The 25,709-nt window shown below is 49.5% G+C and overlaps 1 protein-coding gene across 3 annotated transcripts in view; it reads right to left on the bottom strand.

Annotated features, from left to right (window-relative positions):
- E23 (ABC transporter G family member E23) overlaps window positions 1-25,709 on the bottom strand; it is a 482,421-nt gene that overhangs the window by 198,299 nt on the left and 258,413 nt on the right. The window contains exon 1 of one of the 3 annotated variants that reach the window (XM_037427941.2): window positions 11,794-12,718. The exons of 1 other annotated variant lie outside the window; for it this stretch is intronic. In XM_037427941.2, the coding sequence (XP_037283838.2) occupies window positions 11,794-11,882 (89 nt within the window). In that variant the 5' untranslated portion in view covers window positions 11,883-12,718. Of the gene's footprint in view, window positions 1-10,416; window positions 12,719-25,709 lie in introns of those variants that run through there. One more of the 3 variants, XM_075889252.1, reaches the window with a different exon arrangement.

The raw sequence follows: 25,709 nt of genomic DNA, 5'->3' as shown, positions 1-25,709 counted from the left end.
CACGGATCTATTATATATTATGCTGACAAACAGACGATGAGGCGATTAGATTTGGATTATTCGTTATGTATTACTGCGTCGTCCCGCTATCTTTCCTATACGCCGTTAAAAGAGGGGGGGGGGGGGCAGCAATGCAACGAGCTGCACAAACGCATACCAAACACCGTTGTCGACTAAACGTAAATAACGAGCAGTAGTGAGCAGACATTCTAGGTTTTTTTTCTTTCTTTTCGAAAAAAAAAATAAGATAATACCGAAGACGAACGCGACGACAAGAGATCGGATCGAAAACGTCGCCAAAGGGGAGAGGTACTCCAATAGGCGCATATATTTCACAGCGGGAACTGCGCTTTGGGTTGAACCGGCAGCTGCAGGAAAAAAAAAAAAAAAAACCGCTGACCACAGTGAAGGCAGTGTAGTTTCACGGTCGGTCGGGTTTTCGTGCGTCTGAGGTAAATTATGTGCAAGCGTGACTGTGGTCGTACGATGAGAGAAAGAAGTCAGCTGAAACCAAGGTCTTTTTATGTACACCATCCGTTCCAAGTTGTTTTGCCCTCTTTCCATCTATTTTACACCCTCTCCTCGATCGCTACATATTTAAACGAGGCGAGCGCTCGAAAGGCACGTAAGCATTCGCGTCACGTGCCCGGCTGAAACAGCAATATGTACAGTGGCGAGCGAATGAAAGACGAACGAAATGGATACGTTTTACTTCAGACTGGAGGTGCGACGACGCAGACTGGAAACAAGAGTGATGTATGGGGTTCGCAAGCACCAGAACAAGCGCTAACAAGTGATTAATCATAATAATACCTGGGCCTTGACATTCGAAAACTACGATACAATTACGATGAACGCCATATAGTGGAGGGCAATGTTTGACCATCCGGTGTGTGTGTTTTTTTTTTTTTTTAAGGTGTACTGACATCGCACGGTAGACGGGCTGCCAGCAATTCGCCGCCCCCGAAAATTCTGCCGCCGCAGCCGGGATTCGATCTCGCGACCTGCGTGTCAGCAGCCGAGTGACTTATAGACCAGAGCAGGCGGTCGGTAGGTAACTATGATCGCACTCTAAGAACACAAAAACGCGGCAGACACGGGCGAGCGCAAACTTGCAACTTGCTTCATTTTTCGTCGTGGTCACTAGATACAGCCATCAATCATGTACGCGGTACAAACAATCGACGCATTGTCACCCTGCGCAGATCACAGCAGGCCACGCAAAAAGCTCATTTCACCGTCCAATAATAAAAAAAACAGGGAGATTGGCCAAACACAGCCGTTTACCTCGTGTCGAGATATACACAGCTTCCATCATTTCCCTGGCCGCGCTATGACGACATCTTATGCAGACCGTGAAAATTTGCGACACCACATCGTGACGTCACATGATGACGTTGTTGCATTATATCGACGCTCTTAATGATATGTGGGGTTTAACGTCCCAAAACCACCATATGATTATGAGAGACGCCGTAGTGGAGGGCTCCGGAAATTTCGACCACCTGGGGTTCTTTAACGTGCAATCAACGCTCTTATTAAAGGCTAACCGATCAAGGAGCTCATGCGGAACCAAGTATGGTGCAGAAAGTTTCCGGACGGAGGGAGAGTGGAACACTCAATAATCATCAGCAGCAGCAGCAGCAGCCGCATCCTGCCGGACAAAGGCCTCTCCCATGTTCCGCCAGTCTACTAACTCTGTCATAAGCTTGTTGCTGCCACTTTATACGCGCAAACTTCCTAGGCTCATCTGCCCATCGAAGTTTCCGTCTTCCCTTGACCCACTTACCTTCTCTTGGAATCCAGTGATCTACCCTTAACGACCAGCGGTTACCTTGCGCTACGTGCCCTGCCCATGACCTCTTCTTCTTCTTCTTCCCGACTTCGACTGTGATGGTCTGGAGAATTCAATACGTCGACTGATGAAAAAAAAAAAAAGACAGCTTTCACCAGCCAGTCGTCTTCGGAGAGCGAACGAAACCGTGCGACTTTTTGCGTTGAAGAAAAGAAATAAGCGACGGGGCGTTAGGAGGAGTTGTGCAAACGCAACCATGGAACTTCCAAGCGTGCCGCGTCGTCAACTGCACGCACACTGGCGCACTTCAAGGACGAACGCGTGTCAGCGCCGGCAGATAAACACGCCAGTGACAGCCGCGACGTCGGCGCAAACGGAGAAAAGGAAAATAAAAAAAGAGAGAGGGGGAAGGGGGCGCTACAGTGTACACTGACGCGGCGCCGGACGTCGCGCAGAGCTCCGCTGACGTCGACGCCAGCGACGCCGCGCAGTTAGCGCCGCCAGCTGTTTTTTTCCCCCGCTCCGGTTTTTTTTTTTTTTCCTATATGCAGGCACTCCTTCATCCAATGCTCGTCGCAGAGAAGAGGGCCAAGAACTGCGTCATGAGGCACCGTCTTCGGACCCTTCCGCGCACCAGTCTGTAGTTTGTTAATGGAAATTCCGCTACGATAAGTCAATGTGATGAGCCGAATTCTAAAAGCCACATAGGCGCTGTAATAGCAGACACTGAAATGCAATAATAAACCAGGAGACAGTAAACGTGTTCACTGACAACTCCATTTCTCTGACAACTATACTGTCCCGGAGAACTGCCAAAATAAGTTTACTGGAGACAAGTCAGTACCTCCGAGTGGGCATGGATCTTATGTGTAGGGTAACCCCAGGTGGTCTAAATTTCCGGAGCCCTCCTCTACGGCGTCTCTCATAATCATATGGTGGTTTTGGGACGTTAAACCGCACATATCAATCAATCTTATGTGTAGGGTTTAGCTTTGTCTGCAATTTATGGTGCAATGGGAACCGGGCTAAACAGAAATTAAAAGGTGGGGTTGGGAAGCAGCTCCCCCTGCCAGAATGCCCACGCCCTTAACCGCAACCCATACTTCTGTCGTTCATTTTTTTTTTAATTTCGCGCCGTATATCATCAGCAAACGAACGTCAGTGTGAGATCACGGACTGCAATATCTTTTTTTTTTTCGTATCTCGCATTTCGGCCACGTTGGCAAGGTGGCCCTATATGGGCTCCATCACGCCAGTGTCGCTGGCTCCAACCATTAGACAAACAGGGGAATCGAGATGACGTTCACCATGCACTCATATGACCGTAAAAGCGGCCAAGTCATGCGCATTCGCAAAGCATCGGAACATTGTGCTACGCGATCTGAGGTGTTATGATGAGTGAATGAGCATAGCACCACTTTAATCTTGCACGATATGCGACAGATCATTAAAATAATTTCACTCAATCAACCAATGAATCAATCAATCAATCAATCAAACCACGAGAGGTCATGCGTTCTGGTGCAACTGCCAGATATTAATAACTTGCAGAACTTTATGTCCCAAAACCAGGATGTGATTGTAAGTCACACCATAGTTGAGGGACTACGAAAATTTCAACCATATCATGTTCCTTCACGTGCAGTGACATAGCACAGTACACTTGCCTCCACATAGCTATCGAACACGCACCCTTCGGGTCAGCAGTAGTGCACTGCAACTACCACTCGCGTAGCCAGGAGACGGGGTTGTGTTCCCCCCTCTTCCTTCCTCCAAAAAAAAAAAAAAAAAAACACACACACACACACATTCCGACTACACCCTGGTAGCCACCGCAACACTGTGGCGGACAGGTGTCGGGTAACACAGATAGTTGGGGAAGTTTGTGTGGGTTCGTGATTGAATTTTAATGACCAACAACTGATAATTGTGCAAAGCTCCACCGCAAGTTGTCAACATTGTATATATACCACAAACACAGCGCTGTTTCGTTCGCCGACGTCCGCGCAACATTCGAGACCGATGATCGCAATGCTTCAGACAAAATGGGCCCTGCGGAAACCAGTCGAGCAGCCGGGTCTCGCTGCTGCGCTCGTCGGAGAAAGTGAGGAGGTGCAAGAGGAGGAACGCGCCCAGTCCTCAGCGGCGTGACGATGTAGCTGGAGGATGCGGGTTTTTACGAACGGCGCCTTGCGCAGGCACCCTTTGCGCCGTGTTACACCACTTCGGTGGATTTCTTTCCTACTAGTTATTCGTTTTCTTTTCCTCTTTTGCTCCCTCGATCACTCACTCTTGAGCGTGTCTATTCTAAGCTGAGGAAGGAGACGAGCTCGAAGTGTCGGTGGCTTTGGTGGGGAAAAAAATAAGAAATACAATGTTCCCGGGCCGCAATTGACGCTAGCGGTCAATCAATAAATCAATCAATCTTTCTTTATTAGCGTCAGAAGTGTGGTACATTCCAAATATGCAGGAGGAGGTCGCAAGGTCGTAAACAGCAGGCGGGACCTCCTATGTTAATACAAAAAAAAAAGCTAAAACAATCTGAACACGCTTTTGCATCGAGGTCACTGAAGCAGCCACGCTGAAGCACCAGCAGGGTGGCCCCGCCACGGTGGTCTAGTGACTAAGGTACTCGGCTGCTGACCCGCAGGTCGCGGGATCGAATCCCGGCTGCCGCGGCTGCACTTCCGATGGAGGCGGAAATGCTGTAGGCCCGTGTGCTCAGATTTGGGTGCACGTTGAAGAGCCCCAGGTGGCCGAAATTCCCGGAGCCCTCCACTATACGGCGTCTCTCATAATCATATGGTGGTTTTGGGACCTCAAACCCCACATATCAATCAATCACCAACAGGGTGGCGCGGCAACTTTGTGATGTCACGTTGGCGTTCTCGGTGTATCGCGTGCTAATCGCTTCGTTGTTCGTGCGCAGAGATTGAGTAACGTTCCAGAGACGTTGCTAATCACACTGAAGCATGGTTACCCACTGGGCGGTCGTACGTATACTGCCTCGACGCCATCTATAGGCCACCGTGTAGCGCGTTAACGAACGTTACGCGCAATGCCATCGACATGACTATACGGTACGAAAAGACAATCGCAAGACTGTAAGAACTATACAGGCGATGTGACGTGACCCTCTATTCCACCCGCTGCCAGTGCTGCGCCGGTGGCTCAGTAACGCGCGATAAGCACTCGATGGGAAAGGAATACACGAAGCGAAAATGGTGGCGGACGAGTACACCGCGCGACCCAAAAGGTGATGGGAGGGGGGGGGGGGGGGGGGCAGGCGGATGACGCGCGGAATATAAATGGGACTGTCTCGTGGAAAACGTGTGTGACGAGAGCAAAGTTATCGCGGACTCAGCTTGTGGAGCTGTTTTAGCCATAAAAACGTGGCGCGCTCTTCACAAACTTTTATTTTTTGATTACCTTGTTTTTTATTACCTTCTTTCATCTGTTCGGAGTGAAGGTCAAGACGGAGGCAGCAGCTGCCCAACGCTGGCCCACGGTGACCGCCGTTACTGCATCGCGACACGATACTCTCGTCTTTTTTAACGCCATCTTCCGAGAGACGTGAATTGCAGAGTCGTCTGCCGTGGTGGTTTAGCGGCTGGCTATAGGGTGCTCGGCTGCCGATCTCGAAGGTCGAGGGTTCGATAACGTAACACGCGGCGGTCGCATTTCAACGGAGGCAAAACGGTATAGCCCCGTGCACATGTGCCAGATGGTCAAAATTTCCGGAGCCTCCCACTACCGTCGTCTCCCATAATGGTATCATGGTTGCGGGACGTTAAACCCCTATTATTATTATTATTATTATTATTATTATTATTATTATTATTATTATTATTATTATTATTATTATTATTCCGAGAGACGTCGATTGTATAGTCGACAAAGGTATATAGAGGATGCATAGCGCGACTTCAAAAAAAGATGCGGGGCCACCTGTGAAATTTCGTTAGGGCAACGACGAAATAATGGAAGCGCATTAATTATGCGGAGAATACATAAGGTATCAGTGTGATAGCAGTCTGCATACACGTTGTGACTGCGTGTATGGCGAATTGTGTACGCGTCATTCTTCTCGTGAGCGCACGACGCGTGATTGGCCCAAGCTGTCCACACTGCACGACACGTACAGAAAAACTGAAAAATGGGCCGGAAAGAGAAGAAGAATGCTTCTACATACTTTTCCAATATCAAACGTCTCTGTGAATACGCACTACCTAAACACGTATAAAACGTTATAATAACCCCACTGCAATCCGACGGAATACATATTCCCTGGGATAATATGTGGCAACCCGACACGCAATCAAGACAACACCACACCAGACCCGGATCCAGTCGACCTGATCAGCTCAATCTGGAAATATATAGCAAGCTAGAAATGCCTCGCGGATCGCTGACATCACTTAAAATCGAGAGCGAGAGGCGCATCATTCAGGCATGTAAGCCGGTGGGCTAGTTGGTTAGTTATGCCACAGTTTATGGGAACGCACATCAAAAACGAAAGACGACCCCAAGAAACGTAATAAACATAACAACTACAAGCTTTGACGCTTGTATATCCGCTGAATAAGACTTGCAAAACGTGGCCTCACGAGTTCAAAGGTTGAATATAGCTTGAACTCGTTTTTATTTCAACAACTTGTTCGGGATAATACCCAAGCGGGAGAAACGCGTTTAGTAATGGAAATAAGAACCGGGGGAAGAAGCCACGCGCAATCATTTAACTCGTCAGGCCACGCGCTCCCGTATTGCAAGTCAAATTGAGCGCTACCGCGTGCCATTTTTGCTCAGAGTGGTCTTTGCTTTCCTATGCGCGCTGCCACGCCCGATCACCGTCCGGCCGGTCCGGCCAGTCAATCCGCTGGACGCAATCACCGCGGTGAAACGAGCGACCCGAGAGGAGGCTCCCCCTTGCGCAGAGTGGCGGCTTATCGAAGCACACTGCCCGGTGGTCGCAGAGAGGCGAGATCCCGCGCTCTCCTTTGCGTCCCTCGGTCGAGTTGCGCCGAACCGATAAGCACTGGCCGAGTCGAAATGAGAGGTGCACGGCCTTGCACGCGAGTGAGAGGGGTAAGCGAGCGTCCGCCGATGCCGAAATGTCGAAGGTCAAGCCGCTAATTCCCATCGAAGATCCCGACATTCACGAAATGAGAGTGCGAACCACGCACTGCACGCAATAGATCCGGCAAAAGAGGGCCGCGGTAGACAGCGTTTGGAGAGCGCCCCGAATATATGTGGTTGGAGAAGAAGCGCCGCACTCGATTCGAAACACTCGTGACAAACAGAGGACGAGACAGGCAGCTCATGTCTTTTGGATTTTTTTTTTTCCAACTCTGACTGCTCTTGTTTGAAACCGCTCGCATAAAAACGTCGCACGGTCCATTTGCCACAGACCAATCAACGGCGAAAGCCATCCTCTCTTCAAAACCAATTGCATTGACCCTCCCGCTCCCCCCCTCTCATGTTTCATTCAATCCACAAACGCGGTGGGCTACCAACTGTTTTCACCCTGTGCAACCGTGACTCCATCCTCTATTAAGCTACATCTGCGCCAACTGCCACCCCTGCATGGTGCCAATCGGGCGCCGACTGCGGGTATACTGCGAAGCCGCTTATCTGCAGCTTCGCAATATACGCACTCTATTCCGTAATTATACGCACTCTGCGGCACACGTGGTGCTTGTGATAACGGGTGAAGTCCGCAACGCGGCGTATATCCCCACTGAAACGTTCCGTATGCGAGTCCAATAATTCCATATGTTTCCATAAAGAATACATATGTTTCCCATATATTTCCGTAAGATTCTTACGGAAACATACGGAATTATTGGACATCGCATACGGAACGTTTCAGTAGGGATGCTATAGATAAGTTGTTTCGCGGCGAAGCTTTGATTGATACGTGGGGTTTAACGTCCCAAAACCACCATACGATTATGAGAGACGCCGTAGTGGAGGGCTCCGAAAATTTCCACCACCTGGGGTTCTTTAACGTGCACCCAAATTGCGGCGAAGCTTGCTTGCTTGCTTTATCCTCTATTTCGGCACACTACGGGGCATCGGCGAAAGAAGTCGGTGGCTAATGTAAGCGAAAAATTAAGGTCTATGCAGGAGAACGGCAAAGTAATTTCGTAGTTATCTTTTTAATATTATATGGTAATTTTTCGAGAGACGAATAAAAATTTTTAATAAAGAAAGAATTGAATAGGAATACTCGCAATGACTTTCAAATTATTCACAATACGTGATTCCTTAGCAGGTTAAATTAATGCCGATTAGTCCACCCTGTGTCGTACTCGTCATCGTAATAGTAGTATAGTAGCAGTAATCACGCAGCTCACGTTACTAAAGAGGGAGTAGCGAATAGAGAGATAAATAAAACGAAATAATGATGACGACGATATCCGAAATTGTAACGATGACCTTCTTGTACCTAAAGTCATTATCATCATCATTACAGCTTCGCCATCCGACGGTTTTCGCGGCATAGAACTGGCTGAACACGGACCACTTTCTTAATGAGATGCCGAGGACGATGCACACCTGCTGGCCAGCGCTCAGGTGACCGCGTTTCCTTTCGGGGCCACCGAGCATGTTCGTTGAATCGCAAATACGCGACACGACGAGGCACGAACGAAAAAAAAAATAAACGCAAACATGAAGACGTTTTCCGAGAAAGGCGGAAAAAAAAAGTCGAACGAACGAAGTGACGAGATTGCATTCTCCGCGCGATCTGGAAAATTTTCCCATGCACGCAACAACCTCGCACGCGTGGCAGATAGCGATCGTGCCTTGCCTGCCTCGCATGTAGATGAAAGTTTTTCGACAAGGTACCAGCTTTCGCACAATATGCACACACATACGAACGCACATACGGGCACATACGCGCGCGCCCACCGACTGAGCCGCTCCGACTATAGCGACCCTCCTCTCAATTTGAGCTTCCCCTCTCCCTCTATACATGCCTCATCTCGCCCGTCTTGCCCACTGCTGCTGGGAGGCAATGCCGGCCAAATAAAGAAGAGCACCACCAAAGAAAACGGGCGGCCTGTTTTGCTGGCCGCAACATTTATCGCATGCGCTGCATCAACAGCTGCTACGAATGAAAAGATAGCGATGCTCGCCCCCCCCCCCCCCCCCCCCCCCCCGTCGCCCGGTCGCAGGTATTATACCGCATATCGCAGTACACATCGACGAGCGCGGTTTTCGTGTCCAATTAGACCCCTGAATCATCAGTGGGGCCTCCGAGGCCCGCCTGAAAATGCGCACATACGAGCCGTTCCACGCGCTTTCCGCACAGCCGCAACGCACGAGCCGGGACCCCTACCGCACGCAAGCGGGGGACAAATAAGCCAATCGGCGACGCTCTTTCACCCTCCGCAGCGTCGCCAATTGGCTTATGTGTTCCCCGCTTGCGTGCGGTAGGGGTCCCGCCACGTGCGTTGCGGCTGTGCGGGAAGCGCGTGGAACGGCCCGACAGCCACGAAACGAACAGCGGCCTGGCTTCGCGGCCAGTGCACGTGACCAGCGAGGCGGCGGGTACAACCGCCAGTCTGGCAACCACGGCGGGAAACTATAAGCAAATAAGAGGCTGGCAGCAAGGATTAATCAACCATGCGGTAACAAGCCGATACTTGATGCAGAATGAGCAACGCCACGACTAAAAGCGTCCCATGCAACTCGAAGGTAGGGACATGTACATTCTGCGATACTTCTGTCTATAACGCCTAATCTGTGCGCGTGCGATGCGTAAACGCTCTCTCACGTAACTGTTTTAACGGCGCTATAGCCAGTGACCATCTTATTAGTATAGGATATCGTGATAAATCCGGGGCTTGCGACCACTAATCGCGACGCGCTAGTGCCTCCACCAACGATATCATATGGAAATAACTTCACTAGGAATCTCCGCCAGCGGTGTTACACGAGTACACTTGCGAGCAACTCTTTCTGAGTCGAGATCAAAGAGCCCCTGATCAACAGAATTGACTGTATGCAGTTCTGTAGCAGCGATCAGACCTATGTCCTCACCAAGACAGTAGGAGTGTTATTGGCAACGAATAACACGGGAAACATTCTCTACATCGTAAGCTTTAACATTGAGGAGTAAACCTCGAAGCTCATCGTGCGTTCATCGGGATCAGTCAGCTGACTTTCAAAACACGCCAATCTCATTGCAAATGACGGATATATATATATATATATATATATATATATATATATATAGAGAGAGAGAGAGAGAGAGAGAGAGAGACAGTTGACTGTTGGGAGAGTTGGTATTTTGACATAGTAACCATCCTGAATTGCGCAACAAACAAAACACGGCACACGAGTAAGAACAGACGGGAACAGGCGAATATAAATTGGGAGCATTACTCGTATTCATTTCACCACTTCTAGATGCTCATAATCACCCCTTGGGTATGAGTAGCGGCGCTCAGGCTCGAATGTCGATTAAGAAGTGACTTGCTGCCTGAACGTCTCCCCACGGTATATATGAAAGAAAGAATTCCGCGAGTCGATTTTCGCGTACGGTGAAGCGAAGGAACTAGGTTGGCTGCCGCAGCAGTAGATTATTATAAACTACGAGCGTGGCTGGTACTCACGGCGCTTCCACGAGTAGGTACATCACCGACGACACGGAGGAACAGCCAAAGTGACACCTTGGGCGGAGAGGAAAAAAAAAAAACGAAGAGAAGAATCTGCCACGCGTACTGCACAAGCGGTAAGGTACTGCCCGCCCGAGGCGTTATCTGCCGACCGGGGGAGTCAAGTTCGAAAGGCTAGGCGCACCTCTCCCTCGACGAGGAGTGGAGAAGAAGAGGAAACTGAAGGAGGGAGCGTGAACGTGACGCCTGGCAGCTCAAGCTCTATCGCGCGCGTGTAAGTACTGAAACCAGCAGCCCGAGGAGTGCGAAGCTACGACGAGACAGAACATCCCCTCCTCCCCCCTCTTCCCAGATTCACCCGTCAAGAGCGCAAAAATAAGAGTCAAATCGAGATAAGCAAGGGGTCGTCTCAAGGGATGAGGGAGGGGGCTAGATGAAGATTGAGAAGAGGAAGAGAGAGGGTAGGGGGGGATGGTGCAACGAGGTGAGCGCGCCGACCGAGCGACACAGCCGACAGCGCAATGTTGGAAGAGGGGAAGAGAGTGGAGATTGCGAAGGGATGGATGAGGGCAGTGAAACCCCGCCGTAGGGCAGTGTACTATAGGAAGGATTTCGTCCTTTTTTTTTATTCGCGAACATTGCAGTGTATGTCGCTCGCATGGTGTTACTGCTGTAAGCAAAAAGACGGGGCAAAGAAGTGCGCTCGCGGCTCGAATGAAGCGATGTGCGAAGTGTACGTGTGTGTTCGAGTTGTCATGTGGCACCCTCACTGCATGCAACTGAAACTATCTCGAAAGGCGAACGAGTTTACTGACCTTCTCTAACTGGATCTCCCTCGGTGTGTAGTGAGAGCAGTGTTCAGCGATCAAGTCGCGAAACAGTGCTAGCACTCACCCAACAAAAACGCGAAGTAATAACTCATCCCATGTGTGACAGTCGTATGCGATCGACATGTGTCAAGGAAAAGAAAAAGGAAACGCGGCCGCATAACACGCATTACCGACAACGAACGCTTCAAAAGCGTAGAATGTTTTTTTTTTCTCGACGAATGTTGTGGTAGAAGAAATCTGTCATTTCTTTTTTTTTTTTAATCTGCGGCGTTCACAAATCGCGCGCGAAAGCCGGCAAACGTCATAACACAAGGAACGACCACGTGCACGACGTGGCCTCCTTAGTTTCTTACGAGACCATGACGATTACCTGTCAAAAACAAAAACACAAAAAAGAACACGCGGGAAAGGCGAAACTAAAAAATCAGGGTCGAAACTAAGAGGCAATAGATGGTGCTGTACTTCTTCACATCCTTCACAACGTTCGGTTGGCAGGATTAAACATAGCGAGCAAACAAAGATAAAAAAAAAAGACACCACTGACCTTCTGTTCGAGCACACGGTGTACTTGTCCTGTCTCGGCATGGTCAAGTACTCGTCGCCGAGGATGAACAGATCCTTGGAGATGATCATTATTCAGCCGGTTCCGTCGGTTGCCGCACGAAGACAGAGCCAATATTTTTTTTTAAGAAGGCGCGTCCGACGTATTCGAACGCCGCACCACCAACACCGACAGCAGACGACGCTGGTTGAAGTAGTACTCGGCTCAGGCCGAACCAGGGTTCGCCGGCACGGCTGCCCGGCGCATGGGACGATGCATCGCAGGACTTTCTCTCGCTCCTTTCTCTCAAGTAGAGCGCGACACAAGTGTGAAACGGCGGCAGCAGAAACAACTACACACACGCAGCGGTGGCATTCACACACAAAACGACAAATCAATCACCAAACGCGAGGTCGCCAGCGGGGTCCTGTGGCGGGACGAATCCTGGTTGTAGCGTGGAGGGAGGTTGCTCTTTTCAAAAGAGCCGAAGAAAGGAAGGTTGTGGGGGGTTAGCCCGAGGAAGGGGGGTTACCGGCGAGGGGAGCGCTTTCACCCCTCCTGCTTCACGACCCAGAAGAGGATGGGCAGGCCGGCTGCGGCAGGTGCGGAGCTGGGACGTTGCGCACAGGTTCAGCAGGTGAACTGCGGTTGCATGGTCCGGCTCCGAGGTCCGGTCTGTGCGGCGTCTCTCGCGTGCGAGGGGAGCTCGAAGCCAAGTGCGGCGGCAGCAGAGCGTGCGGTCTCTCGCCGCTCGCAGTCGCTGTCGACACAGTGACTGAGTTATTTGCGACGCAAGGCGGCTGGCGGCGCTGGAGGCGGCAGCGCGCGCGCCGGAAACGGGTTGGGTCGAGTCCAACGCAACCGCGCCGGCGTAGGGAGGAGCGACCGGCTTTTCGGGCCCGACTCGCTCGCTAGCTAGCTCGGCAGGTCTGTTCTGGGGGCATCCGTCACGTTAGAACGTCGCTATACTGCCGCGATAGGGCATGCGGTCGAAGAGCCCCGGTATGGAGAAGAACCCCGGTTCTGGGACAGTGAGACAACAAGCGAAAGTGATTTGCGAAGTTTGACTTGCCGGAAGTGGGGCCAGGTTGGTCCACGAAAGAGAGCGTCGGCCACTTATGAAGCACGGAACATAACAGCGGAGCGGCCCATAGCCGTAGCTGCAATGATGAACGAGGTAGGAGAAGGGCGACATGCATTATAATGTAGCCACTAGATCAGTTTTTCAGGACCCTAGATTGGGAAGCGTTAGGGATAAGAGTTAATCAAGAGTACCTTAGTAACCTGCGATTCGCTGAAGACATTGCCTTTAATCATATGGTGGTTTTGGGACGTTAAACCTCACATATCTATCTATCTGAAGACATTGCCTTGATGAATAACTCAGGGGACGAATTACAGTTCATGATTGCTGAAGTGGACACGGAAAGCAGAAAAGTAGGCCTGAAAACAATATGCACAAACGAAAGTAATGTGCAACAATGTCGGCAGAAAAAAAAAACAGCACTTTGTGTACTTAGGACAGGTAATAACCGCGGAGCCGAACCACGAGACTGAAGTAACTAGAAGAATAAGAATAGGGTAGAGCACATTTAGCAAGTAATCTCAAATCATGACTGGTAGATTGCCACTATCCCTCAAGAGGAAGGCATATAACAGTTGCATCTTGCCAGTACTTACTTACGGAGCAGAAACCTAGAAGCTTACAAAGAGGGTTCGGCTTAAATTGAGGACGACGCAGCGAGCGATGGAAAGGAAAATGATAGGTATTAAGAGACAAGAAGAGAGCAGAGTGGGTCAGGGAACGAACCGGGGCCAAGGATATCATATAGTTGAAATCAAGAAAAAGAAATGGACATGGGCCGGACAGGCAGCACGTATAGGCAGGATAACCGGTGGTCGTTAAGTGTAACTGACTGGAGTCCCAAAGAAGGCAAACGCACGAAAAGGAGACAGAGAGTTAGGTGGGCCGATGAGATTAAAGAAGTTTGCGGGTATAACGTGGCAACGGAAATCACGGGACCGAGTTGATTGGCGGATCATGGGAGTGGCCTTTGCCCTGCAGTGGACGTAGTCAGGATGATGATGATGATGATATCAGTGACGGAATTCAGCAGGATGAGGGTCGGTTTGTGGGAGATATTTTGGAAGCAGCACGGCTGTATTGTTGTGCTCAATGCGAATATAAAAAGTTGAATAATGGAGTCCGCTTCATAGGTCCCCAGGCTGCTCAGAAAGTTGCAAGTGGACCGCACGGTTTCATAAGAAAGAATCAAAACTACAGAAACAAGAGCTTTTCATGATCCTCATCGCGCTGCAAGTTTCTTGCTTTCGTTATAAATGTCATGTGTTTAACAACAAGCTCTCCCACAGTAGTCTTACATAGACGCCCCATGCATGGACTGCTATATACAGGGCACAGCAACCTGTATTTCCGAACGCTGACGCTCCCGGAAGCCCTCTCCACTGCCGCAATCTTCATTTTCTCTTTTATTACATTTGTGCGCAGGAGCGTGCGTGAACACATCTGCGCTTGCAGTCTCGATCAAGATAGCGGGCTTAGTCGTGGACGCCGTGAAATTCATTCGTGTTATCAGGTTCTGCAACCCCGCATATCCTCTCCGTCACCGTGTCACTTGACTACGGCACGAGAGCACGCTGCGTGACACAGTCAAGAGAACAGGGCTCACCCATTGTGCGCGGTTAATCCTCCGTGAAGTTCCCATTAAGTCGTGTGCACGGTGCTATCAGAGCCAGACAATGGAGAAGCACTTCCTTCGGTTCCGTTTTTCTGGTTGGTTGGCGCCGCCCGTTACTTTCGCTAGAGCGCACGAAGTCATTCAAGGCCGGGTCAATGAAACTCTCGGTTTTGTCAACTACGAAGTATGAGGATGCGAACGACGGCTATTTCTGATTAATTTTTTTATTGGTTCTTACTTCTAAAGATCTCGATCTAATTATTCGGCACGTCGTAGTGTGTATATAGGTGGGGGGGGGGGGGGGGCATGACTCCGGATTTGTTTAGTCCACCTGGGGTCCTAGAAAGTAATTAACGCTAGTGCCTATGGGCACTGCAACTCGTGGCGCTTCAACCGGCACAGAAATGATGGGCGGTAGATGGATTTTCCTAAGATTCTGTTGGATTGTAGCTTTTCTTGTTTAATATTTAAACAGGTTACCATTAGAAGAATATAGCAATTCCGCTTTAACGTATTGACCCTTTGGAGCTGACAAGTTCAAATCTGCTCGCAATTCTCAAAAAACGGGCCGTTCCTTCATCCGAAACAAAAACCGCGAGCCCCGCGACACGACAATGAACAAAGTGGCAAGTGGGTTGCGAGCCGCAAGAAGGAAGACTAGGCGAGCCCATGTACTTACTTCCCAGCATTACCAAGGTGACTAAACGATGGCACTACCACAGATTTCTCATGTAAATAACGTGGGGCACCCAATGCTCCCACGTAAACATGATCGTAAGAATACGGTCATTCCTAGTCATCTCCCTAGGTCCAATTCCAAATACTGGTTATCTATCTATCTATCTATCTATCTATCTATCGATCTATCTATCTATCTATCTATCTATCTATCTATCTATCTATCTATCTATCTATCTGTCTGTCTGTCTGTCTGTCTGTCTGTCTGTCTGTCTGTCTGTCTGTCTGTCTGTCTGTCTGTCTGTCTGCCGCCTTCCAAGTCCAACCTCGCAATATATCAATATCACACATACGACAATATCTCCCGAGTCCTAATGATAGATAGCAGTCTCTTTCTAATATATATATATATATATATATATATATATATATATATAATTCAAAAAAGAAGTTTTGTGGCTCCAGTGCAAATATAATTAAGAAATAAAGGAGCACCCTTACGCAAATTTGATAGTCTTGTACTCTACGTTCCGGCCATGCCACGGCCGAAACGTAGAGTACAAGACTATCAAATTTACGTAAGGGTGCTCCTTTATTTCTTAATTTGATATATATATATATATATATTGTTACCACATGTGTAATTTAGGTATGTGCACCTGTGTAGCGGGGAACATGGTGGTAGCAGAAGAAGAGGACGTTCGGTTCGTGGCAAGAGCTCGCTGCTTCGCGTTCACTGCGGTATACCGTCGAGTCGACCGTTACGTCTGCTTCGAATAAACCCCTCGTAGGCGTAACAGAGTGGTGGAGGTGCTGGGTACGACACGTCGACGTACCACGGAGCCACAGCTGTTCGGAGTTCGCCGGAGCCGTCGTCTTGCCGGTCTGCCGCCGACAACAGTCGTCATGACCCAGAGCGAAGGTCAGGAATCAACCGCCTCGACTTCGCGTCAATCTACACTGACTACACCTCGGCATCACTACATGGAACCCCGCCCGTTCGCGGGAATGGCAGGAGAAGATGTGGACGCGTTCTAACGCACTACAAAAGGGTGAGCCGGTACAACCACTGGAACTCTATCGATCAGCTAGAAAACGTCGCGCTGTTTCTTACGGACGCTGCACTCATGTGGTATAAAAACCACGAAGAGTCCTTGACAACATGGGCTCTTTTTGCTCAAAAACTCAAGGAGTGTTTTGGTGACTCCGACTCAAAAAAGAAAAGCGCGGAGCGGACTCTTGCTGGAAGAGCCCAGACTCCTGGAGAAACCTGCACTGCTTATATAGAGGACGACCTTAAGCTTTGCAAGATTATAAACCCGCAGATGTCCGAAGAAGACAGGGTCGGACACCTATTGAAAGGCATAGCGGAAGACGTTTACAATTTTCTGATAGGCAGGGATGACCTCACCTCTGCCTCCGACGTCCAACGCCAATGCCGCACGTTTGAAAAATTGAAGACTCGTCAGATCGCCCCGAAATTTGGTAGGCTGGCAAATGTTGCAACGGTTGCCAGCGTCGACGTGAGCCCGCCCACCGACCTTGCGGCTACTATTCGGGCAATTGTGCGTGAAGAGCTGCAGCGACAAGGTGGTAGGGTCGACGAAACCATTCCTCATCCACCTACCAATCCACCCTACTTCACGGCGGCACCATCAGCTACTTTGCCACCATCGGTATGTGTGGCAGACATCAGCGAAATTGGAAATCCGAGGTCACGTCGTGACTCATTCACGGCCGACCAGCGATATGGCCAACGCCTTCGGCACGGCCCCGCCACACAGAGGTGGGCAGCCCCCGCTCAGTAAGCTCGTCACCGACCCTTCACAGCTGAGCGGTCTCAGCATTGGTTCAGCGAGCGTCCTCTACCAGTCTGCTACAACTGTGGCTTCGAAGGACACATTGCCAGGTATTGCAACTACCGGCAGCCGCCAAGGTACGACCGATCACCGAGATTTAACCGTTCTGGCCTTACCCGAGCACCGACATTCCCGGGAAGCGCGTCTTACGAGATCCCAGGACCGCTACGAAACCAATCTCCGGCCTCTGACCGCAGTGTGACACCACCACCTGCCCCTCGTGCCAACCGATCACCGTCTCCTCGGCGCCGCCACTCCTCGCCTCTTACGGAAAACTAGCCGGCGCGGCCGTTGGAGGTGAGGTCGCCGGACATTCCTCGATTTCAACAGATATACCTCCGTTAGCTTCCATGCTTAGAAATAAGGTTCGAGTGCTTATCGATGGTGTACCGACGATGGCGTTGGTGGACACAGGTGCAAGCGTGTCAGTGATGAGTTTAGTTTTCACCCGCCTTCTTGGACGAAAGGTTATGTTTCGTTGGGATCGTCCTGATACGTTTCGTGGAGTGAGCGGAGAGGTGTTACAACCTGTTGGTGTCTGCACTGTGACTGTTAGTTTGGCATGCCAGAACTTTGTCGCGGAGTTTGCTGTTCTCCCTCATACTACGCACGACGTCATTCTGGGACTCGATTTCTTGAAGCTATGTGGTGCTACTGTTGATTGCCGCACAGGACAAATTACAGTAGATTCTGATATCCCAGTTTCGTTTATGGAAAACTCGCCCTCTCAAGAAAGTGCTCTTTGCGTGTCTGTGGACACAACTGTGCCGCCGTTGTCTGCAAAATGTGTCCCTGTTGCCTGTTCACCTGCAAGCGAGAAAACATTTGACGCAACTGTGGAGCCCGTGCATCTCAGTTGCATAAAGAAGACAGTTTTAATACCCTACTGTACATTATCGGTTGCGCAAGGGCATACTGGTTTATGGGCGATTAACTGCTCTAATGAACCTACAGTGCTGCCGAAGGGTCTGAAACTTGCAGAGATTCGTGAACACCAAGTATTGTCGCTTGCCACCCTCGCAGAAAGCAATGATTCCCCGGATAAGACCCGTTGCGATAATCTGCACACCAGGGACGCCACCATTATGGCTATGATTGATAAGTCACTCAGCACCAAGGAACGTAATGAACTGGCGAGTATTCTGCGCAAACATGCTGGTATTTTTGATTTCGCACAGCAAGATTCACCGTCATTCCCTGCTTCTCGTATAAAGCACCGAATCGACACGACATCTCACAGACCTCTCCGACAGAAACCATATCGTGTATCACCTTCCGAACGCGCAGTGATCCATGAACAGGTTTGCGAGATGCTCAAGCAAAATGTAATTCAAGAATCATGTAGTCCGTGGGCCGCTCCAGTAATTCTAGTGAAGAAGAAAGATGGGACATGGCGATTTTGTGTTGATTACCGCCGTCTCAACGCCATCACTAAAAAAGACGTATACCCACTCCCGCGGATTGATGATGCTATCGACTGTCTATCATCGGCCTCTTACTTTTCGTCTGTGGATCTGAGGTCAGGCTACTGGCAGATTCCAATGCACGAGGAAGACAAGGAGAAGACGGCATTTGTTACAACAGACGGACTATTTGAATTCAATGTGATGCCGTTCGGACTCTGCAACGCGCCCGCAACTTTTGAGCGATTTATGGACAACATTCTACGTGGATTGAAGTGGGAAGTGTGTATGTGTTACTTGGACGACGTTGTAATTTTTGGGCGCACCTTTTGTGAGCACAACACACGCCTTGGTCTCGTACTGGACTGCCTAAGCAAAGCACGCTTGGTGCTGAACTCAAAGAAATGTCGTTTTGGAGAGCGCCAAACACTCGTCCTTGGACACTTAGTAAACAAAGAAGGCATAAGACCGGATCCCGCCAAGACGGCCGCAGTGGAGGCATTTAAGCAGCCAAGCTCGGTGAAAGAACTGCGAAGCTTTTTGGGGCTTTGTTCATACTTTCGCCGATTCATTCCTGGATTTGCCAATATCGCATACCCGCTCACGTGTCTGCTTCAGAAAGGTGCGCAGTTTGACTGGACCCCGGAATGCGAGTCTGCTTTTTCGGAGTTGAAGTTTCTTTTGACGTCCCGTCCGATTCTTCGCCACTTCTATCCTCTCGCTCCCACTGAGATTCACACAGACGCCAGTGGTATTGGTGTAGGTGCTGTCCTGGTTCAACGCTTGGATAATCAAGAACACGTCGTAGCGTATGCAAGTCGCTCGCTCAGCAAGTCCGAGCGTAACTACACTGTCACAGAGCAAGAATGCCTTGCAGTAGTCTTTGCAGTGCAGCGCTTCCGGTCCTACCTGTACGGACGCCCCTTTACCGTCGTGACAGACCATCATTCTCTCTGCTGGTTGGTCAACCTGCGTGACCCATCTGGTCGGCTGGCGCGCTGGGCACTTCGTCTACAAGAATATGACTTCACGGTTTCCTATAAAAGCGGCCGACGTCACGCTGACGCAGATTGTCTTTCGCGACTGCCGCTTCCAACGATTGAATGGGACGCGGACACCTTCGATACCTACATTGCATCACTCGACCACCCATTTCCCGATAACAAGACCTTTAAGGATGAGCAACAAAGGGACAGCACCGTACAACAGCTTCTTGCTACCAAACCAAAATCATCGCCTACGCGCTTCTGCATCCGAGACGGGCTAGTGTACAAAAAGAGCTACACCAACACCGGCTCACGATATCTTCTGGTTGTTCCGAAGAGTCTTCGCGTTTATGTTTTGCAGGCTATGCATGATGACCCAACATCCGGTCATCTAGGCACTGCGAAAACTCTGTGCCGTCTTCAAGAAAGATTCTACTGGCCCAAAATGCGCCAGACGACGGAACAATACGTGTCTAGCTGTAACGAGTGTCAACGTCATAAGCGCCCAACAAGTGCTCCTTTAGGGCGATTACATCCGGTGCCGCCCCCTAGAGCTCCATTCGAACAAGTCGGGATTGACCTCCTTGGACCCTTTCCCCGGTCGTCTGATGGAAATCGCTGGATAGTCGTTTGCACCGACCATTTAACACGGTACTGCGAGACAGCTGCCATACCATCGGCAACTGCAGCCGATGTGTCTTCCTTCATGCTACGTTTTGTAATTCTTCGCCACGGACCTCCCAAAATCGTAATCAGTGACCGTGGCCGACAATTCACAGCAGACGTGATGGAAGAGATGCTTCGTGTCTGTGCTTCAAGGTTTCGGCACTCTACGCCATACCATCCCCAAACGAACGGTCTAACTGAACGAACGAACAGAACTCTCTCGAACATGCTGTCTATGTATGTTGCATCCGATCATAAGGACTGGCCAGGACAGTATTCTACCCTTTATCACATGTGCATTCAACACCGCTCAGCATGAAACTACCGGCTACAGTCCTTTCTTTCTTCTATATGCTCGACCACCTCGTCATACCCTGAATACCATCTTTCCGTGTTTGGACCACCGTGATCGCTGCAAATCCGAGATCATCTGTCGGGCAGAAGAAGCTAGACGCCTTGCTTATTTGCGCACTCTTGCTTCGCAAGATCGCTCCAAGGCACATTTTGACCGCCGACGCCGACACGTGACGTACAATCGCGGCGACCTAGTGTTGCTGTGGACACCAACTAGAAAACGCGGTTTGAGCGAGAAACTGCTAGCGCACTATGCGGGACCTTATCTTGTTGTAGACCATATCAGTGATTTAGTTTACCGCACAGCGCGTCTCCATTCAAACGGCCGACGGTCTGCAAAAACTGAACTTGTCCATGTTGCTCGTTTGAAGCGCTTTATTCCTCGAGAGACTGTTTGACTCACCCAGTGGGCTTCGTCTGCGCGGAGGGAAGTGTTACCACATGTGTATTTAGGTATGTGCACCTGTGTAGCGGGGAACATGGTGGTAGCAGAAGAAGAGGACGTTCGGTTCGTGGCAAGAGCTCGCTGCTTCGCGTTCACTGCGGTATACCGTCGAGTCGACCGTTACGTCTGCTTCGAATAAACCCCTCGTAGGCGTAACAATATATATATATATATATATATATATATATATATATATATATATATATATATATATATATATATATATATATATATATGTGTGTGTGTGTGTGTGTGTGTGTGTGTGTGTGTGTGTGTGTGTGTGTGTGTGTGTGTGTGTGTGTGTGTGTGTGTGTGTGTGTGTCACAACGTCACCCATGAAGCACCGATAACATGGGTCGTTTTATAAATCGGTTCCTGGGTCTTCCCTCTCACAACAGAAAACATTCGACGGGATGCCGTAATTCAGGAAGTGAAAAAATTGGGCAGATCTCACGTACTTGGGAATCGATGTTATGCGAAGCATGCGGAGAGAAGGTGACCGTGTTACAATTTTTTTATTGAGCGACACGTCACGAAATGATGCTAAATATATGTACAAATCCTGCACGCACAGACATACGTTGAAGAGTGGCAGCTGCTCATAAAGCCAGTTGTTTGCACCTGAGCAACGATGCCAACTGGAACATGCGTATTAGCAACACCAGAAGCTGATATGAAGCGCTGATGCTCGCGAGGATGCTGGCCCTGGACACTGCTACGTAAATCAACTTCAGCGCATGGCAACTAACCACAATTGACGTTAACCCGACGTGACGACTGTATCAAAGAAGTAACATGCGTAATGTTTATAAAATTGGGTCGGCAGCGCTGCGACCACTATTGACGTTTCACGAAGACTAGTGTCTATTTGAAAAGTCGTTCCGGGACCTAGCGTAGCTCGGTGGTAAAATGCTTCATTGCCACGCAGAATGCTTGGGTTCGATTCCAGCTGGGACCGTGACACTCATTCTTTGCCGACGCTACGCTGTCGGGTATTTCTTAACGCTCGCACGTTAAAATTGCCCATGTGTGTTCTCGTCGTTGCTGGGTAGATACTAAGTGTCGATCACTTGTGACACATACCCGCGTACCAGCGGCACATACCCGCCCGTGGGTATGTGCCACTGTCTGGCGGGAAGTGCTTGACGACGTACGCAATGGGATTGTGGCATTATTCATGTTTTGACCTGCACGTGATATTCGTCAAACCATCTTACCCTCCCATGCTAATTTTGGTTCACGCCAAGTGAATGAGGTCACCACGAGAGCACACAAACGTAAGCGGCTAGATAGATAGATAGATAGATAGATAGATAGATAGATAGATAGATAGATACCCTCTAAGTTGCCGAAGTTCGCTAAGAAATGCTTCGCATTTAATAAATCATCATTCTCCGGAAAACAAGGTCAAGACACAGTCTTCCTGTGGTTGCTTAGCTCCTCGCGGCATCACAGGAAACACCTATGCTCGCATAACTGCTCAGCCTATACCTACTGATGACGTTCGACCGGCTCCAAGTCTCTAGGCAACGCGTATACTCTGCAATGGATTTTCATCGGGTCGGCTTTCCCAAACTAAGATACAAGTTTATCTATAGATATGCTGCAGCCGTTTTCGGGACCCTTCGCTCGGGAAGTTTACCACTTGCGATAGAGAATACATAAAATACTCACCGGTAGAAAGTAATTAGCTATGACAAATGTACAGTGATGTACACGAAAGGTCATCGCATGCAGATGGTCTTGCTGCCGCCAAAGAGTTCGTTGTTGCTTTTGATATATAGGGTTTAACGTCCCAAAACCACCATAATGATTATGAGAGACGACGTATAGTGGAGAGCTCCGGAAATTTCGACCACCTGCAGGGGGTTCTTCAACGTGCACCCAAATCTGAGCACACGGGCCTACAGCATTCTCGCCTCCGTCGTAAATGCAGCCGCCGAAGCAGATATTTGATCGCGCGACCCGCCGGTCAGCAGCCGAGTACCTTAGCCACTAGACCACCGGGACGGGGCTTCATTGTTGCTTTTCGAACCAAACACATCAAGAAGCTAATGTTGTTAAAATTACGAATAGGTGTTTTTTTTTTCTTTGGCAGATATAACCAGTCATGTACTCACTTGTGTTATGATAGGCTAACGGTGTGCGAACGAAAGGCAAACACAATAGTCGTTGAAGAATCGTATTAGGGTAGGCAAAGTGATTACAAAATTTTGAGGCGTATTTGCACAGCACAATTTAATTTAGCCGGGACATGCCATCATAATATTCAGTTGTATCCGAAGACCTATATCATTTCGATCGAGACAGACGTTATGACTATAACATTGTTGAAAGCTGTAAAGATGGATCGTATACATATACTGACCTCCACTTTTTTGTTTAGGCTTACAAGAAGATACGGTAGCGGTTGCCGTGACAATAATAACAATGATGATGATCAAGTTGATTGGAGAGAACCGTGCAGGAATATCTTTTTATACCAGCACATCTGCCTCGTTGTAAAAATACCGATAAGCTTTATCGATCAACTGTATCCACTTCAGCACACAGCGAGAGGGATTCTTTTCCGGAGCTTTACGTCGAGGTGCGAGTAAAGTGGACAGCGCACCAATTACTTTCATGCTTGCGTATGACGTCACCTGTCGTGCACTTGTTGTTTATCAAAGCCACGCCCGCTAGCTGACGCGTTGCACTATAGCGAAAACAGATTTGAGCGCCAAGCTGGTATAACCTTGAACATTTTCGTGCTCAGACCCGTGCGATGAAAAACGCTGGTGCCGGGGGGGGGGGGGGGATAATTACACTTCAGCGTCCTCTTCACGACCGCATCCCCTTGATGTCTCTATAGACGTCAGACCACCGTGCTTAGACAAGGTATCAAAGGGGGAGGAGAGGAGGCCTCCACTCTCTTCCGCTGTGCACAGGCCTGCGGCTTCGAGTGATGGCCACAGCGGCCGTTGGTGTACACATGGCGCAACACCTGTCCATGTATTGCGCGATAGACTTTGTTCAAGTCCAGGAGATCAACCCTTAGGTACACGTGGGCGGATCCCACGTAGAGACAGTGAGGCCTAACCTTACGCCGTATCGTGGGGCTTCTGGACGGCCCCGTACTTGATCTAAAAGAGCTCCGATGTCAAGGACTCTTTGCCACACGGCTCTTTTCTCGTCACAATCCGTGAAGACAGGACAGTGCCAAAGCATATGATTTAGAGTAATGATGTCAATCAACTTCTCGCACCTGATTCGCGCCCCTCTTTTTAAATGCCGCTTGCTGATAATGTCTGGATTCGTTCCAGAAACGTCTTGCTTAAAGCAGATGCTCACCCAGCATACCAAAAACCCGCAAGCACGGTGATCCACTCCCGCTCTGAGGTCTCAGCCGCTCTTGAGTTCGCGCTTGCCGTCAAGCCTGTGGACACGAGTCACCACTCTAGCGAAAGAAAAGCCAAATAGGAGGCGCTAGAGCATTTTATGGGGACATAACATTCAAGGTCGAAATAGCACGCACTTTCCTGTTGTTGTAACATGTTTAGCCGGGGCACGTAATGAAGCAATTATATATGCCGCTTCCTTACGAAACATGGTCAGAACTGCGCTGTAAACTCGTCAGCCAATCAGGATGTTCAAGTCGCTCTGCGTCAATGAGTCGTCCTCATTCTTGCGATGACGATCCGAGTGTCCGGAACATGAAGTTTTATAGCTCGCATATGCGGCTTTCATCAGCCATGGTCCTGTAGTGGCTCAAGAGCTAGACTGCTGATCCTAAGGTCACGGAATCGTTTCAATGAAGGCGAAAAGCCAGTGTGCTTAGGTTAACCCGCACGAATGGCACACCTGGTGGTCAGGAGTCCTCCACTATGCCATCCCTCGTCATGGTAGAGTGGTTTTGGAACGTCGTTGACGTGAAAAAACTGGCCGCGTGTCCACGTGCTTTGCTGCAAACGTCGTCGAAATCTTCTGCCGGAACTCGTGTAGAACCCAGGGCCACTTCCAGGTGGCAGCACCATATATCGTCAGCAGAGAGCTTTTTCGTGCATAGCGTTGCATTTTCAGCACACCGTAGAAAATACAAGGGTCCTCAGAATTACGTATTCATGTATGATCCGATGAAGCAACACACCACCTAGTACTTACGTATTGATTTTGCACCTTCAATATGCGTTATATTCTTTTTTTGATCGACAATGTTCACAACTATGATTGCAGCCACCAGTTTAAGATGGCTGGGCGTTCAGCAAGTGCTAAACGTTGCCCTTGGTAGACTGAACCACTTGACAGACAGACAGACAGACAGACAGACAGACAGACAGACAGACAGACAGACAGACAGACAGACAGACAGACAGACAGACAGACAGACAGACAGACAGACAGACAGACAGACAGACAGACATGTCTGCGTTCAAGTATTCCAAGAAAGACTATCGCCTTTAAAGACGGTCCAGCCATGGACAGATGCGTACGATTAACACAGTTGTGACCTTGTGCAACATTTTATTTTTTCCTGCTGCTATACTGACCACGCTCGACAATTTAGCCACCGCATGGCGAATCGACCAACCACTGCGTCAACACCCCTGCAACCACGCTTACTGAACGTCAGCTTAGCGACCACAATTGGGTAAGCAGAGGAGGGCATGGAAGCGGGGAGGTACTGGAACTACCCCCCCCCCCCCCCCCCATATTGAAATCTCTACCCCTGAAAACTTTCAATTTTGCATACGTAGACATGTCACGCGCATATACACATGCTACGATAATACACAGAGCGTTGTTGCCACCTCCCCCTTCCTCCTTAAAAAAACTATTTGACTGCAGTACTG

This window comes from Rhipicephalus microplus, chromosome 3 (genome assembly GCF_043290135.1).
Source record: "Rhipicephalus microplus isolate Deutch F79 chromosome 3, USDA_Rmic, whole genome shotgun sequence".
Taxonomy (NCBI): Eukaryota; Metazoa; Arthropoda; class Arachnida; order Ixodida; family Ixodidae; genus Rhipicephalus; species Rhipicephalus microplus.
The sequence above is the reverse complement of the archived record's forward strand: the minus strand, read 5'-3'. Positions and strand labels throughout refer to the sequence as shown.